The 18,523-nt window shown below is 43.6% G+C and overlaps 1 protein-coding gene across 8 annotated transcripts in view; it reads left to right on the top strand.

Moving 5' to 3' along the window:
• The window catches only part of SBF1 (SET binding factor 1), a 1,208,265-nt gene that overhangs the window by 1,007,535 nt on the left and 182,207 nt on the right, over nucleotides 1-18,523 (top strand). For all 8 annotated transcript variants that reach the window (XM_085653743.1, XM_085653740.1, XM_085653741.1 and 5 more), the window contains one exon: nucleotides 1,230-1,360. In XM_085653743.1, coding sequence (XP_085509869.1) covers nucleotides 1,230-1,360 — 131 coding nt within the window. The remainder of the gene's footprint in view (nucleotides 1-1,229; nucleotides 1,361-18,523) is intronic.

Here is an 18,523-nt window from a genome sequence, read left to right as displayed (position 1 = left end):
AGCTTTAGAATTTTGAGGCTGCACAATGGCAGGGCACCTACTAGGATTTCTTAACTCACTTGGCAAGGAGGGATGTTAAATGTCAGGAAACATATGTAACTGAAACATCTGAGAAAAGTTGAATGCATTAGGAGACAGAAAGCCAGTGTAAGTTAAGTTACTCAGTGTCATCTGTCCAGCATTTAACTAAGAATTATGGCAAGGGAAGTAAATGATGCACAAACCAAGTAACACTTTTTGCTCCTTATTTGAGAGATTGGGGGCTTGTTGCTCTTTATCTTGGTGGCTTTGCAAGCCACTTGCATTGAGCCAGCTTTTTATGATACTGTCATTATGCATGCTGTTTTTGCCTTGGTTTCAGTCATTTTCATATAATCTAAGCACCACAGACAACGATTTAACTATACCTGCTTGGCAGTTGTAAGAAATCTATCTCTCACAGGAGATGCCCAATGTGAGCTATTTCTCCCTTGGAAGAGCCAGCAAGAGGAGTCACTCTTGTTTTTATAAAAGAACAAGAGTGACTCCTCTTGCTGGCTCTTCTTCTGTTGGCTTCACTCTTCTGTTGCTTATTTGAAATTGAAATTTGGGGGACCGAGAGTGGATCCTATTCTCCTTTTACCCTCCCTCTCCTGTTGATGAACTCTATTTCTCCCTTGTACATATCAGTGAGGCATTGATCATGAAGGAATAGATCCAAGCCATAAGCAATTGGCCACTTTGGAGAATCAGACTACATTTCATGTGTAAATTCAAGCACCCGTTAATTTGAGTCATTTATCATGAGCTGTATAAATGATGAGTAAGTTAATGTCTACTTTCCAGTAAGATGTAATGAGAAAAAATACTGCCAGGTGAGATGGACAATCAGACCATAGTGGGAAACTAGTAGGGATGGGAATAAACACAGGCATCTTATATGGCATGAGAGCTGGAGGAGGAGAGGCAAGATGGATGGACAATGAATTAGAAATGTGCTTTAGGGGTAATGATCAAATGCGGGGCTACAGGTATCTACCCCATAATGTGGAAGTATAGTCAAAGTGAAGCACTCTTAATTCAACAAAATTGTCAAATCTGTGTTAACTTGACAGGTCAACTTTATTCTACTCTCAGATAATCTCTTGTAATTATTGCTACTGAAAGAAAAGTAACATGATACTCCAAGGCATATGCTTCTTCAGCATGAGACATTTTTCACTTTAATTTATTCATTGTCTGCAACATAGGTGTTATGTACGAGGAGAAGGGGGAGCGGCGAAGCCAGCAAGCGTACAAATCTATTTGGGATTACATGGAGCGTTTAAACAAAAAAACACCTGTCTTCTTCAACTACATGTATGCACCAGAGGATGGTGAGGTGAGTTGACCTTTCAGATAGGGTGTAGAGGCGAATGCTGTGGATCAGCTGAGTATGTGTAAGGGAGGTGAGCAAGCTTATTGAGGTAGCAATAGAAAGTGAGTCCAGGTTTGCAGCCACTTAGATATATTGTTTTAATGTATTATTTGATTTTAAAGCCTAATTCAAATATAACATTACAAAAAGACTTGATATAGATATGTGACTCTTTAACTCCATTCACAGTGTTTCATATCTCTTTGTATGCTAGTTCTTCCTCTGTTTTTGCCAAGAACATCCGTCAAGCTCCTTACTTGCTTGCTGTAGCTGTCCTAACAACAGTATAAAACCTTGCCTCCTTGGATGTCTGTTCCTTACAAAATTCCATGACACCCAGGGATATGCCTACCTGCGATAGATTTCCTTCTGAACTGCACTGTTCCGTGGCAGGTTTCTGTTTCCATGAATCCCTAAATGAATTGTTACTTCTCCAAATGTCTGCACTAGAAGAGCCACACATTCAGTAGTGGTACTTTACAGAATTATGCCTAACCATTTTTTTAGGTCAAAGCCTACCAGAGAAGGGTATCTGTCTGGTTTGCTAAAGACATCTTGGGGGCATTCTGAAAGTTTCCCTGGGAATCCATTTCACCCGTTGCTTACAATTGGATTTGTAACTCACATGTTTGATGGCATGTGTGGCAGTAGATACACATGCTTACCATAAGCAGCCATCTAGTGTTGGGCTTAGAAGTGTGCAAGTAGTTTTTCTTCAAAGAAGTCTTTCGAGTCACAAGATGTAGTGACTCCTCCTCTTGCCTGCAATGCTCATGGTCCTCGACTCCGTTGTTAGATTGTTTTTTTCTGCCGTCGGGTTCGGTTGTGGACTCTTCTGCTCCGTCTCATCATTACGAAAAACTAGCATTTCGGCCTGTACCGCCAGTTTTGCCATCAATCGCTGTTACTCGTAGCTTACATTGGTTGCTCGTCGGCACGTTTCAGCCGACCGAGGCCTTGTGGGCCATTGCCCTTTGGGACAGATCTTTAGTCTCCAAGTTCCGTTCACGCCATGCCCAACTGGTGACGTAACGGGCACCTGTTTGTTTTTGCCCACACTGCCACGCCAAGTTTCCACACACTGACCAACACCTTGTGCATAACTTGTGCCTTTCTCCAGATCAAGAATCCATATATGAGGTGTAGAAGTGCTCGAGAAAAAAACACTATGCGCCTCAAAATGCCCAGACTCATCGTCTATGACACTCTGGACATTTTTGGATCCGAAGAGTCCCTACATGAGTTATATGCTCATTCTTCGGCAGCAGATGAGGGCTCCTTCTGTCACGTGGCAGATAGGGACATTGTCGACATCACTAAGTTAGCATGGCTCATGCAACCATGATGCTACTTTTGCGCACCTTACTACATATCTTTATTTTTGCAAGGCTCTGTTTATACCCTTCACATGAGAACTGTCTGCTGTGTTCGTTCTCTGCCTGTTCCTGGAGTTTAGTGTGAACGGTGTGAGCAAGGTCGATAAACAATGCCCCTTGTTATTCTGTTCTGGCCAGGCCCTAGCACCTAGACAAAACATACCACTGCAGTTGCTGCTGGAGACTCGTACTTTGTTACTATGGGGATACATATTTAGGTGAGAGACACTTGAAAAGGGACCTTTCCAGGAAGAAGAGCAACACCCAGCTTTGATGTAGAAATCTCATCTATGCTTTAAGGTATGGGGTCTCCAAACAAAACCCAGAGATCTTCTATTATATAATAATACTCATTCCTACCAAGGGTAGGGAGGTTAGGCTCTATAGTCCTTTCTCCATTGTCTTTATACAATGACCCATCCCTTCATTATGTATGGACTGGCTACGATGCGAACTGTATTACTGTTATGCATTTTTCTGCTTGTTATGTCTCGTACACTGCTTGTTAGAGCACTTTAGTTAAAATAAACATTTTAAACTATATTTGTGTCTTGGTCAGATCTTATTGTGGACAAGAGCGAGAGTGTGGGCGAAAAGGAGTATACTGTACCACGATTCCTGAGAGATCCGGGAGGGTTGTGTTCCGGGTTTTTGAATCATTTGCTTCTCCGTGTTTGTGTAGGAGAGCGAGTGAGACACTATAGCTAGTCGGTCCTGGGCTCGTGGATACTAAGGCGGTAGGAAGGCACAGTGCCTATACATCAAGGTCCCATAATCCTGCGCATAGTTTTGTGTATGTGCAGAATCCCTGCAACATGGCACCGTTTCAGGGAGCCGTCCGTGGTGTGGGGGAGTTTACCTCCTATTTTGGAAATTGTATAGGCTTTTCAAGCTTGAGTTCTAAAAGGTTCTCTTTATTCTAAGCCCATTGTTGCGCTGCAGTCTATAATGGCACAACTGATAGTCATACCTGCGCCTAACCATGCTGCTGTTACTGCGCACTTGCTGCAAATGGAGTCCCAATTGCGGGAGCGGATTTTATATTTGTCGTAGAGGCAAATGCAGCTTACCGCTTCAAGGTTTTTTTCTCCTGGGTTGAGTTTCCTGCGGTTCATGAGAGCGATAATTTCTTTCATGAATATGAACGCGCTGCCACAAAATTACCATCCGTATTGTTTACTTGAAGTTCCGTTGTCGGCTTGGGAGCACACCATATGGTTTAATGGTGCCCTACCTCACCCTGTTTCAGTGGTCCGTCACGGACCCTTGTCGGTCGACGGGGCCACTTGGCCCGTTTTGGCGGGCTTAACTCCACATCCAAATTATCTGACTGTTTCACACACAGAGCTGCGAATATTACACACATCGTTAATTCACATACATAGAGGTGTCATTCAATATCTTTCTCGTAATGTACCTCCGGTTCCGGCGGGTGCCGCTCAACCACCAGGGCATGGCAGCATAGTGATCAGTCCTATAATCATTAATTCAGTGATGGGGAAGCGACTTCAGAATAGGGATGAATTCCCTTTTTCGTTGGCCGAAAAGTTTGAGCAACTTGAAGCTGTTTTTCCTCACACATCTCCTGTGGATAAACACAGGATACTTACCAAGAGTTTACCGAAAGACCTTATTCTCAATTTAAGCAGATTGCACCACTTGGGGGAAGGTGTTTGCAGTGGTTAACTCCCTATGCTTTGGCACCCCCTCCATGACTGTGCTTCTGACGTTTCTTAAAAAAGTTCAGGATGAACACGGGGCGGAGGCCACAATGGAATTGGGGATGAGACTAGTTGGGGCATTCCCTATTGTCTCTGGCAAGATTCTTGCTAACGTTAAGGGTGAAGCAGTTAGCTTTCAGGTGAGTCAGATAGGTGGCTGACGTGGAAAAACAACGTGAATTGACAAAGATAATGGCTAAAGTTTATAAATCATTGGGGCGTAATAATTTGGGAATTTGGCCTTTTACTCAGACGCAAAATAAACCCATGCCAGAAAAGGAGGGAAGTCCAGTTTTTTTAAATTTGAATAAAAATAAGCGGCATCAACAACAGAAGCAAGATTCCCGTGCAAGTTCGCCGACACCTGATACTTCTGAACGTAGATATGATTTGCGTGAGCGCACAAAACCTAAAACACCAGAAAGATTTTAGGTTCCTGATCCGCGCTCTCCTCATTCCTTTCAGGAATCATCGGACCCCCAGTTCGGTGAAGGGGAGCGACAGGATCACAAACGAGGCAAGACCACTCAACAAAGACGTTTATCAGTCACGACCGTTTGATGTAAAGGCAAAACAGAAGGGACAGCTTCCGTACAGTGCCCCGCTTCAGAAGAAGAAAGTTGCCGCTTTGACAGCAAAATATGCCTCAGATGGTGAGAACCCTGCTCCTCGATTGGAGATGAGCTGTGACATTCCTCAACAGCGCAGCAGAAGTCACCATATTGCAGGAGGCACTCCGTCCTTGTCTGGAGGCGAGAGCAACTGATACTTTTATAACTGTGGAAACAGCTGATACACGAGTTGCACCACCAGATAGGCTTTATGAGATAATCCTCCTAATTGAGGGTAATATCAGACGGACAATTAAGGCAATGTTTTGGGAAAACCTTACTTCACATGACATTTTGTTGGCGGAGGCTGATTGTCCTCCCCCATTCGGCTTCTTCACAGGGGATGAAGTGATACTTTCTAGTTTTCCTGTCGTGTCTCGGAGGAGGCTAAACAATCTTAAGCGTCGGAATGGGATTTGGCCCTAGCGCCAGCTGTGTATTGTAATCAAGCGGGCTGGGACAAACTATCACCGGCCCATGAGATACCTTTACGTTCTATGCCACAGCCACAAGCCCAATACCTAATCAAACGAGGCGCCAAAGCTTCAGTGAGTAAAATCTTAATTGGAATATCAGGGCGTAATTGAACCCTGTGTTTCATCAATGAATAATCCTCTTTTTCCGATAGTGAAACCGGACGGTTCCTATTGTATAGTGTTGGATTACAGGAATTTGAATAGTCATGTTCGTACATTTGCCGTACAAAACGCGCACAGCTCTGCATTGAGAAATAATATAGTCCGTAAAAAGTATAAAACAACACTTGATATATCCAATGGATTTTACAGTCACAGACTAGCTCCTCATAGCCGTGACTTGACCCCATTTACCGCGGTCGACAATCAGAAAAGATTTACGCGTTAGCCCATGGGCTATAGGAATATAAGAAGCTTTTGCTGCACGTAGTGTGTCTCTTTTGCATAACCAAGACGCTTTATTATATGTTGATTAAATTTATTTGACAGATGAAGAGTTGATACCGCATCTAGTCCGATGTTGATCGCATCATTTATGTCTTTTGCCGGCCTGGGGTCCAAATTTAACTTTGCTAAGTCTCACATCGCCTATGTGTCCGTGCTCTTTTTGCGTTACAAACTCAACAATTAGGGTAGGGGCTTAGCCCCTCATTTCTTAGAGAAATGTGCACACTTGCAGCCTCCTTCCACTTTAAAGAAGTTACAATCTTTGCTGGTATTTTAAAATTTATGGCGAACATATATTCCTGAATATGCCCAGGGTATCAAGCTGCTTTATGCATTGATACAACCCACTTTTTCGTCTTCCAGCTGGCTTCTAGAGCACACCGTCATTCTTTAGTCTTTACAGTCAGATATGCTCGCTACAAATTTCCTCTTTAACAAGAGACAATTCTACAAATGTAGTCATACAGATTGTACCGGGTACAATAGGTTTCACGTATTTGACGTTTAATGAGGGGGATACAGTCCCAATTTACATACAAGTCGCACTTGTACACTTCAGTGGAGATGCGTTTCTCTTTGATTGAAAAAATTCTTACAGCAGTCCAGATGGCGATTCTTAAAGAACGCTTTCTGGCTCAAGGTAAGCGCATTCTTACGGTCTCGCCTGTGCCTGTCCTAGAGGCGTTCACAAAGGCAAGCGTTCCGAATTCTAAAGCTTTACATTCACGTTGGATTCAGTGGGCGAGTTCATTGACTTCGGCTGATGTCACTTTTATCTTTGACCTATCATTACAGACGCAGGAGTTTTTACAATACGAACAGGTTCATCCACCTCCGTCGTCTCTCCTTCCTCTAGATTGGTACAAATGTATAATTTATACCAACGGCTCTGCTCAACCAGCCGTAGGCTCTAAACAGGCTTATTCAGCTGCCTGCGCTATAGTGTCAGGCTCTATGGTTGACAGTCAGTTTAAGTCTTCCTTGGTGCACACACAGGCTCTAGGAGACTGTACGGCTCAATTGGCTGAGCTGCGTGCTTTGTTGTTGGCTCTAGAATTAGCTGATCCTGCAGTGCCCAGTCTTATAGTATATGATTTATTTTACTGTGTGTAATCCTGTAATGACAATTTGTTCTGTTAGTCTCAGAATGATTATCATGATTCTAAAGGCAGCGCCATAAAGCATAAAATGCTTTAGGTTCGAGTGGCAGCTCTTAAGCAGAGTTTACCGCTCATACATGTTATCCATACTATTCGATATTAGCGTGTGGGAGCACATGCTGTTGGTATTCTATGGCTGATGATGCAGCCAAATCTGCAGTAGCCACTTGTTCAGTAGCAGCCGTAACAAGGCCCATGACTGAAATAGACAATGACATACTTGCTGCTATAGCAGATAACATTTATCTGGTCCCTCCATGGACATACATTTGGATGGTGCTAACGATGATATTCCTCTTCATGTCGATACCATTTGTGACAGTCTTTTTCCTTTTGATCGTGCCATTATTTGCCTGAACGCTCTGCTGTCCATTCAGTCGATGGGGTGTTGGCATCACATACTTCCTCTCATAAAATAACAAGCATTGGCATAGCCAATAGGTCTCGCTTTTGGGACCTTATAAGTGTTTAGCCATGCAACAGTTGCATAACTAAATACTTATAAGGTCCCAAAAGCGAGACCTATCGCGAAAGTGAAAGTGATCGCGATCAAACATCAAAGCGGCACGTGCACTGTAGCTCTGGGCTGGCCTGGTAGCATTTTTTGGAGCCCTCTCAATAAGTCTCGCCAGACCAGCGCATGCGCTGGGTCAGGCGAGACCTAAAAAGGGACCAACCCTACGTTAACATCTCAGCTGTTCCAATCGGGGATGGCATAGTTTGGGATAGGTGCCATACAAAATCTACGGCCTGCCTGAGACTATTTGAATGCCATATGTCTTTTGTGTATCATTAGGTGATTTATTACGCCAGGACTGCATTCCGATTACTGGGATATTAATGCTGTAAATTCACTGTTTTCAGATTTAAAATACACTGCTTTTGAAACTGAGGATTTATATTTAAATTCAGCTAATTATGCTGATTTATTCTGTTTTCAACATTATGGTCATCATTTTTTGCATACGTCCAACCCATTAATACTCAATGGGAACATTGTCCTACACTATTTCAGGGTAGTTCACAGACACAGAAAAATAAGTTTGTCTATTTTTCAGGCTATAAACTCTCTATCCCTAACAGGGCCGGACTGGGAAGCAAAACCGGCCCTGGCAAACTGCTCGGCCGGCCCCTAGGAGGGGGGAGAGGGAGGTGCGGCTGAGCTGTTAGTGCCGGTTTGGGCTGATTTTGTTACAGGGGGCTGATATTGCCGGCCCCTGGTAACAAAAATGGTCCTCAAGGGGCCCAAAACCGGCCCCCACCCTGGCGGCCCACCGGGGAAACGCCCGGTGCCCGCTATGGCCAGTCCGGCCCTGAACCCTCTTACTATTATAGGTTGAATGCTATGACACACACAAAATTCATGCAGGCCCATACTAAATTGATATATTCTTCTTCTTTTATTGCTGATTTATCGTTGAAAGGTTATGATTATTGGAAGGTCATAGTCTATTTAAAATCGAAATGGGGTACCAAAGATTGGCAGGTGCAGGGAAATGAATCATTGCATTGTGCATGTTTGATACCATCATAGCTGATATTCCTGAATCAGACTGTACAACAGACTACTTGTTATGGTTTCGCTACAGCAAAAAATTCAAATTCTCGCTGTTTTCTGTCTTTAGCGGTATATGAAGATTGACAGCAGTATACAAATTGTACTTTAAAGACATTGAACGATATGGCCCACAATGGTACCCTTAACTCGTCCACTATTAATCCCTTTGGCTGGTTAATATGACCCCTAAATAAAAATGCTTGCCAGTTGCGTTTCTCAAATACATCCAATGAGTTTACTCTCAGTATACCAGATCCTTGTTTCCCACACTCACATTCGGTTACTACCTGTTCTGTGGGTAAATTATGTCAACAATGGTTGGGACAGTCTGCTTTGTCGTCTTTGAAACAACATCTCTCACGTTTGCATGGCGACATTGATCTGGCAGATTTCCGTTTTAGGTCCAAAATCCCCTCGTCCGAAACATTTTACATATGCGGCTTATAATGAATCTGGAAACTGTCCTAAATGGAAGCAACTTTCAGTTTGCGACAACTTGATCAGGACAACTTGCGTAAGGTTTTGGATGTGGTCGACAACAGCATTAATACTTTGTTTTCTCGTATTTACACTTTGGACAATATTGTTTCACCTGTTATTGACATTGTGCCGAATGATGTGTCTGTATTGCATCATGGTCAAACTCCATTGCGCCTTGTAATGCAATTCGGCTGGACTTTGCAAACGTTGAAAAATGGGAAAGTGCCCTGGGAATATTTAAACACTACTGCTCTGTTTTTGCCCTTTAATTTAACAGATAAACAAAAGCTTATGTCTATGAAAGATTCAACATACTCACTATTACATATTGAGAAACTAGAGCAACTACTGTTCTCAATAGCAGAGACTGATTCCTCAGTATGGTTAATACATGCGGTTATTCCTTTGCTTATTTCCCTCTTTCAATTTACTGCATGTATGAAACATTATCCAATCGGTAGGTTTGAACCCCTTGGGAGTACTTTCCTGCACGAATTGTGGTCGTTACCATTTACATTTCACGGTCTATGTGACGATAAGGAAGTTTTCCTGACAGGGGAGGACTGTGATTCTACAGTGAGACATGCTTTGGTTTGTTCACAAGTTCAACTTCACAGCGCTTGCAACGTATCAGCGCCCAATTTGGCCTGTCTTCCAGAAGGAACACCAATCCCTTCAATAGTTCCCACATTAACTTTGCTTTCTAATGGGAGTTATCTTATCCTAAATAACCACATCTGCTGCGGTTTACAGGCAGGCATTCCGTATATAGTATCTGTTTCCCATCGTGTTACTTGTTGCAGCAGTGTGCTTTTTTCACCCTGCACGGGAGTGTAGATAGTTCACTGTGGCCTTCCATTCCCACTTTGAAAACAGGCTTCAATAAACGAATCAGACTCAAAGCGCTATTGTTTCAACAAGAAGTCGCTCTCACTTCAGCTCGAGGGAACTTCGAATTGCAGGTGGCTAAAACATCAAGTGAGATTCAGTCACTCTTGAATATGAATCTTCCACTGCATTTTGGGGGGCTAATACATCAAATATTTAATGCGTCTGAGACTGGGGCCTTGCACATTTTTTTTTAACTTGTGAGGTCTGGCCTAGTTTCATCTTTTCAGACGATTTTTGGAATAATACTTGCTTTTATGCATTCTATTTTTTCTAGCACCTTCGGAGGGTTCCCATTTATCCTCTTACTGGCGTGTGGTGTGCTGGTGCTTCTACTCCTGTTACACAATGGCTGCCCATCCTGTGGTCCTACTCAGACCTGGCCAAGTGCGTCTGTACCGTGAGCGAATGCAACAACTTATTGGATTCTTGCCATTGGCGACGCTAGGAGTGAGTTATGGACTTATCTACTGCTTTGCCTATTTTACTTGCGTGCAACCTGTGTTCTATTGCCAACGGTGCCCTTTTTACTGGGCCCTGGATGTCTGCCTCTCCAACACATCATGTGCTGACCTGGATTATGATCTGGTAGTGGGTCCCCTGCTGGCCCATGATCAGGCCTGTTCTGGAAACGGCAGTTTGATGCGTGCGGCTGCACTTGGAGTGTTGGAGTGCTGGAATACCGGTGAGGCTGCGCAGCGCCTCCTGCAACAGCGTTTCATCGAATATCACGCAAGCAGGCCAACTATGCTCCCGGAGGCACTGGATTATAAAGAGCACATCTGTTCCTTCGACCTGTTCAACTGGATGGCATCCCTCTTCACTTTGAACGATGGTGATGACCTTTTGGAACGAGTTGCGTTCCAAGGTGCACATCATTGGTTACCTCTTCCGGACCAACCTTCAATTGTTTTTTTATTATTTAGTTGATTGAATTCAAATTTGAATTTTTTACTCCGATTTGGCCTTTTCACTGGCGTCTTTGTCTCTGCTTAGCGTTGCATTCTGTTTGGCTATATGCTACAACCTGGCCATGGGGAGGGTGTCACATGGCATATAGGGACATTGTGAACATCTCTAAGTTAGCATAGCTTGTGCCACCATGATACTGCTTTTGCGCACGTTTCTACATAACTTTATTTTTGCAAGACTCTGTTTGTACCTTTCACATGAGAACTGTCTGCTGTGTTCGTTCTCTGCTTGTTCCTGGAGTTTACCCTAAACGTTGTGAGAAAGGTCGATAAACAATGCCCGTTGTTATTCTGTTCTGTTCAGGCCCTAGCCCCTAGAAACAACATACCACTGCAGCTGCTGCTGGAGAGTCATACTTTGTTAGTATGGCGATACATGTTTAGGTGAGAGATACTTGGAGAGGGACGTCTCCCGGGAGAAGAGCAACACCCAGCTTCAATGTAGAAATCCCATCTATGCTCTAAGGTATGGGGTCTGGTAACAAAACCCAGAGATCTTCTATTATAGAAACAATGCCTGTTCCGGCTGGAGTTGTCACCTCCTCCAAGCACTTTTTACTGCGACATGTGTAAATCATTCCGATCCAAGAAAACATTCCGTGACCGTCGGGCTCGATGCCGCGAAATGGAACAACACCACAGCTGCTCCATTCCGGAACTCTTCAGAGAAGACCCAGAACAAGACGTCTGATGCGCAAGGAGCCAAGGAACAAAAGGAGCTGATTTCCGTGTCAGAAGCAGACTCAGATATGGGCGAGGAGATTCCGCAAGGTGAGTGTACCGTGAGTACTGATCCTCCCCTGCCCCAAACTCCACCTCTGCCCAAGAAAAAGGCTCCGATCCCTCCTCTGCCTTCGGGCCAAGGTAGACACCGAGCACATGTTTCCAACGCCCCCCCTTCGGGCCCGACACCGAAACAAATATTGAAGCCTTTAGGCTCTGGATTGAGTTTGCTGTATTCGGGCACCGGGCCGAAACAATCGGCATCGAAACCAAAACACGCTTCGTAGCCAACTCCTTCGGTACCAAAACAATCTTTGGATCCAAAAACTTCAGCGCCGAAAACCTTGGTAACAAAAATATTGGCACCAAAATATACAACGGCTGCTACTCCATTGAAGAAACCTCGTTTCAACGTCTTGCCTTCAAATTCGGACCCGAAACAGAAAGAACTGGTAATCAATCCCAAAACTGGACATATCCACACCACATTTGCCATCAAAACGCAAACCGGAAACAGAGGACATTTATCACATTCCTCATTGGAGTGAAAACTTTGGCACTAACCCTTCTACTCCTCCTCCTATCACCTCCTCCCCACCTAACCCCAATTTGTTAATAACACCCACTAATTCACCACCACCACAAACACGTGACAACCAGGATGATGGGGTAGGAGTAGATGATGATAGTCCTGATCCATGGACTGATTATAACACGGATCCAAACACTGATAATGATCCAGACCTATACCCTACAAAGCCCTCTCCACCTGATGATAATGTAGGGTATATAGAGCTAATAAATAGGGCTGCTGAATATCATGGAGTTCAGCTTCATAAAGAGTCACTTGAGGACGATTTTCTCTTTGAAACACTGAATTCTTCCCAAAGATCCACTCACACATTGCCTATGCTTATGAGTATGCTTAGACACGCGGGCGACATCTTTAAAGAACAGTTTGCACACAAATCCTTACACCATGGATAGATAAAAAGTATAAATCTGCACCATCAAATCCTCTTTACATCAAGAGTCAATTACCTTTAGATTAACTAGTAGTTTCAAGTGCCCGTAAACAGGCAAACTCACAAACATCAGGGGATGCCCTTCCTCCAGACAAGGAATCTAAATTAATAGATGCCTCAGGGAAAAGAGTAGCTGCGCAGGCAGCCAATCACTGGTGTATTGCCAATACCCAGGCTCTCTTAGCCAGATACGACAGAGCACTCTATGGCGAATTGTAACACTTGCTCCAATTTCTACCTGATGAACATAAGTCTAAGGCACACAACCTAATTCAGGAAGGAAAGCTAATTTCCAACACATCTATTAGATACGCTTTAGGTGCAGCCTACACTGCGGCTCGTGCAATCAACACCAGTGTCTTGCTAAGAAGACACGCCTGGCTTAGAATGGCTAGGATTAAACCCAAAGTACAGGCTTCCGTTTTAAACACACCTTTTGATAAGAAGCATCTCTTTGGTCCTGTTGTTGACGCCTCCCTAGAGAAGATGAAAAAGGACACGGACGTGGCAAAATCTATGGGAGCCCTACAGTCCCCATCCAATAGATGTTCGTTTTGTCGCTCCTACTACAGGGGAGGTTCCAAAAACACATCCACATACAACACCTCTACAGCATATAAAGGTAACACTCAGTCATCCTCTTCAAGAGGATACTTTTGAGACAGATTTAGAGGCAATAATGGCAAGGGAAGAGGTAAAGGTTCCACACCCTGCACCTCCCCCTCAACAAACAGTGACTTGCCTTTCCTTCCCCCCCGATCATTCCACGCCTGTTGGGGGACGTCTCTCTCAATTCCTCCCCGTCTGGCATACAATAACTTCAGACAGATGGGTCCTAGGAATCATCCAATCTGGTTATTGCCTGGAGCTTACCAACAATCCCCCAAACATCCCTCCACGTTCACACAAAATGTCACCCCAGCATCTACACCTCCTAAAACAAGAGGTTCAGTCTTTTCTGCAAAAGGGAGCTATTGCGCCTGTACCATTACAATATCAAGGCATCTACTCCCTATACTTTCTCATACCCAAAAAGGACGGCTCTGTCAGGCCTTTATTAGACTTCAGAGAACAACATCAATATATTCACTCAGATCACTTTCATATGGTCACTCTTCAACAAGTGCTCCCACTCCTACAACAAGGCAACTTTATGTCTACTCTAGACTTAAAGGACGCATACCTTCATAATCCAATACATCCCGCTCATCACAAATATGTCAGATTTGTAGTAGCAGGATAACACCACCAGTTCAAAGTGATTCCATTCGGAGTCACCACTGCTCCCAGAGTATTCACCAAATGCCTAGCAGTAGTTGCTGCTCACCTGCGAAGACCGCATATTCATGTCTTCCCGTTCTTGGACGACTGGCTCATCAAAGCCAGTTCTTACCCAAAGTGTCTCCAGCACACTCAAATAACACTGTAATTGCTGCAAAACCTCGGGTTCACAGTGAATGTGTTAAAACCCCATCTCCAACCCTCCAAAACACAAAGTATTTGGGAGCCACTCTGGAAACTCAAAACGCTCTAGCCTATCCCAATGAAGCCAGGATCTGCAGTATTCAGGCTCTAATCTCCCAGTTTCAGCCCAACCAGTCACTACCAGCTCGGGTATACATGCAGCTGCTAGGAGTGATGGTGTCTTGCATCATGATAGTTCCCAATTCAAGACTTCATATGCGTCCCCTTCAAGAATGCTTAGCACGTCCGTGGAATCAGTCTCAGGGTCAATTGACAAATCTAGTGTTGGTAGTCGGCACCAACACTCTCTGCAGTGGTGGAATCCACAAAACGTATCCAAAGGGCGGCTCTTCATCGACCCAGTTCCACAGACAGTGCTAACAGCAGACGCATCTCTCACTGGTTGGGGAGATCATCTCCAAACTCACACAGTCAACTTTTTTGGACCCAGAAGCAACATCAACTTCACATAAATCATTTAGAGCTGCTAGCAGTGTTTTTAGCGCTCAAAGCCTTCCAGACTCACCTTGCAGGCAAAACTATCCTAGTTCCCACCGACAACATGACAGCCGTGTATTACATACAAAAACTCTCCCCAACTGTCACGCTTTGCACAAGTCATTTGGAAGTGGGCCATACGTTACAATATTTATCTCCTGGCAGAACACCTTCCAGGAGTAAACAATCAAATCACAGACCTTAGCAGGCAGAGACAACAGATTTACGAATGGGAACTTCACCCTCAAGTTCTCCTCCCATTCTTTCAGATGTGGGGCTTTCCACAGATAGATCTGTTCGCCAAACACAGAACCGCAAAATGACCAAACTTCGCCTCCAGGTATCCGCAACCATTGTCCAAGGGCATTGCAATATGGATGAATAGGTCGGGTATATTAGCTTACGCTTTTCGCCTCTACCACTCATTCCACTAATGGTTCAGAAGCTCAGGCAAATATCCCTTACACTGATCCTAGTATCGCCAACATGGGCTCGTCAACCTTGGTTCACTACCCTGTTGGAGCTCTCAGTAGTTCCTCATCAAAAACCACATCTCACACCCAGTTTCCTCACACAGAGCCATGTAGACATAAAACACACAGATCCCAAAGAACTCTAACTAGCGATCTGGCTCCTGAAATCATAGTTAGGTTATCTCAAACTTCCACCAGACTGTATGAACATCATTAAAGAGTCCAGAAGGTCTACTACAAGGGCTTGCTACGCAGCTAAATGGAAGCGGTTGGTTATATATTGTAATAACAACCATATCAACCCGCTAGATGCTTCCATTCAAAATATCATTTTTACTTACTACACTTGCAGCAGTCAGGTTTGGCTTACACATCCATACAATTTCATCTCGCTGCAATAGCTGCATACCTTCAACATAGACAGCATCTGTCCCTGTTATCAAAACTTTTATGGAGGGACTCAAAAGAGTTAGTCCACCTAGACTTCCACCTGCTCCAGTGTGGAATCTTAACATTGTCCTTACCAGACTAATGGGTCCACCTTTTGAGCCATTGCATAAATGTGAAGTGCAATTTTTCACTTGGAAAGTTGCTTTCCTCATTGCTATTACATCACTAAGGAGAGTCGGTGAGCTTCAGGCACTAACCAAAGAGGAACCATTTTTCCAACTCGACAAAGTGGTTCTTCGCACTAACCCTAAATTCCTGCCTAAAGTAGTATCTGCCTTTCACATCAATCAATCTGTTGAGTTATCCGTGTTCTTTCCTCAACCAGGCTAAGTGGCAGAACGAGCTGTACACACTTTAGATGTTAGACGAGCATTATTATATTACATAGAAAGAACTGGCTTTTGCTCCACCACACTAAGGCAATCCTATATCTAAATCAGGTATTGCTCAGTGGATTATCAAATGTATTCAGACATGTTATGCAAAAGCAAAGAGAAATTTACCAATACCCCTTAGAGCGCATTCCACCCGCAAACTAGAGGCTACTATGGCTTTCTTAGGAAACTTTCCCTTAGCTAACATCTGTAAAGCTGCAACATGGTCTACACCGCACACATTCACCAAGCACTATTGTGTAGATGTGTTAGCAAAACAGCAAGCTAATGTAGGCCAGGCAGTACTTAGAACATTCTTTCAGACAACTGCAACGGCTACAGGTTAGCCACTGCTTTGGGAAAATACTGCTGTGTAGTCTATGCAAAGCATGTGATCTGCAGCTCACATGTCTCGAACGGAAAATGTTACTTACCTAGTAACCATCTGTTCTTGGCATGTAGAGCCGTGGATTCACATGCGCCCACCCGCCTCCCCGGGTAAGTGTACCTGTTGCAGTTTCTTACTCATATACATACGCATGGACATCTCTATTCTACTCTTACTAACTCCATTCTCGCCCTCTGCGGGAATACAATCTAACAATGGAGTCGATGCCCGTGCGCACTATCACCGAAAGGAGGAGTCGCCTTACCTTGTGACTGGAAAGACTTCTTCGAAGAAAAACAACTTGCAAACATCCGGACCTAACCCTAGATGGCAGGAGTATGCAAAGCATGTGAATCTACAGCTCTACATGCAAAGAATAGATGCTTACTGGGTAAGTAACATTCTCCTTACCCTGTAGGCATCTGTTCATGGCTTTTAATGTTATAGATTTACATGTGCCCACCCTCCTCCCTGGAAGCCTTTCGATGTTACAGACATTTCCTTTACTTTTTCCTCATGGTCATCTCTCTTGCTGTATCGCTACACTCCATTTTCACCCTCACCCATCATGCTAAAAACCTTTTGACAATGGTGCCAATGCCCATGCGCACTACTAGCAATAGGTAGAGTCACCATACCTCATGGCTCGAGAAGACTTCTTTGAAGAAAAAACAGCTTGCACATATCCAGGCCCAACACTAGATGGCATTAGTATGCATAGCATATGAATCTATAGCACTACATGCCACGAATAGTTGCTAACAGGCTAAGTAACATTTTTTTTTAAAGAATGTGTTTATTTTTTCCATTTTACAGTTGTTGAATTGCATCCATAATTTTATACATTACAATGTTTATGAAAGAATGTGAGAAAGTGGCTCTGTATATACTGTTCCCTAATAGGTACAGGGTGTACAGAGTCCACAGTCCCCCAGGGGCTGATAGAGATTAAAGTTAGGTATGACCTTACTCTCTAAAGTGGTAGCTTGGTCGAGCAGTAAGGCAGTACCAGAGGACTGTGTAAAGCACTTGTTGTACACACTCAGTCAGCAAATGGTCTCACACACTCAATAACTGAACTCTAGGCCAATGGTTTATATATATAAAATATATGCTTGTTTTATTTTTAGAACCACAAAGGGAATAAAAATATACTTTCTCAGAATGAGAGGTTGAATATAAATACTTTTGCAATAAGCAATGAATTTTTGTAAATAGTCACAGTTGGTTGCAATAAACAATCCTATTTCCTAAACCCAACAATGCATTGAGCTCAATGGTAAATTCAGGTTATTTGTAATAAATTACTTTTCAGATTACTTTTGGAATTCCAGGTCTGGTTCCTAAATCCAGCCCTGGGACAATATTCAGAATCAAGTGGTGAAAGTCGACTTAATTACTGTACTGATTTTTAAATAATACTTAGCTATTTCAAAAGTTGACACTTAGAAAATATTTCAAAGAAAACATTCAATGGATCTCTATGGCAAGAAATTCAAGTTGCAGGTAGAGTACTTTATCGTTACTTTTGTAATCCAGGTCTGGGTACCTAGACTCAGCACTGGGGTCTTTATCAGAAACAGGTAAGTAAGAAATCAACACTTAGAAGAAATTTCACAGAAAAGCAGTCCATGGTTTCCTATGGAACAAAAAGGAGTTAAAGGTAAGTGTAGTTGTGTGTACTTTTCAGAGTCAGTGCTGGGCACCAAGATCCAGCACTGGGAGCTCACCTAAGAGCAGGTGAGTAAATTCGATTTTGGTACTCGGCTGATTTTTGGTGAATATTTTGAGTTTTGAAAAGTTCACACTTAGAAGAATTTCCAAGAAAAAGCCAGCCAATGTTACCCTATGAGGAAAATGAAGATTGCGGTTTAAGGGTAAGTTCTCGCCTGGCAGAGTTGAAGTTCTGGGCATAGACTCAGGGGTCTCCCAGTGTTAGGTAGGTACAGTCAGTTCACCCTCAGCGGTTTTAGGACGGCCGGGTGCAGAGAGAGTTAGGCCAAATGTTAGCCTATGAGGAATAGGGGGGCCTGGTTTGGTGGCT

Source organism: Triturus cristatus, chromosome 4_1 (assembly GCF_964204655.1).
Source record: "Triturus cristatus chromosome 4_1, aTriCri1.1, whole genome shotgun sequence".
NCBI classification, from domain to species: Eukaryota; Metazoa; Chordata; class Amphibia; order Caudata; family Salamandridae; genus Triturus; species Triturus cristatus.
This window is presented reverse-complemented; position numbering and strand designations above follow the sequence as displayed.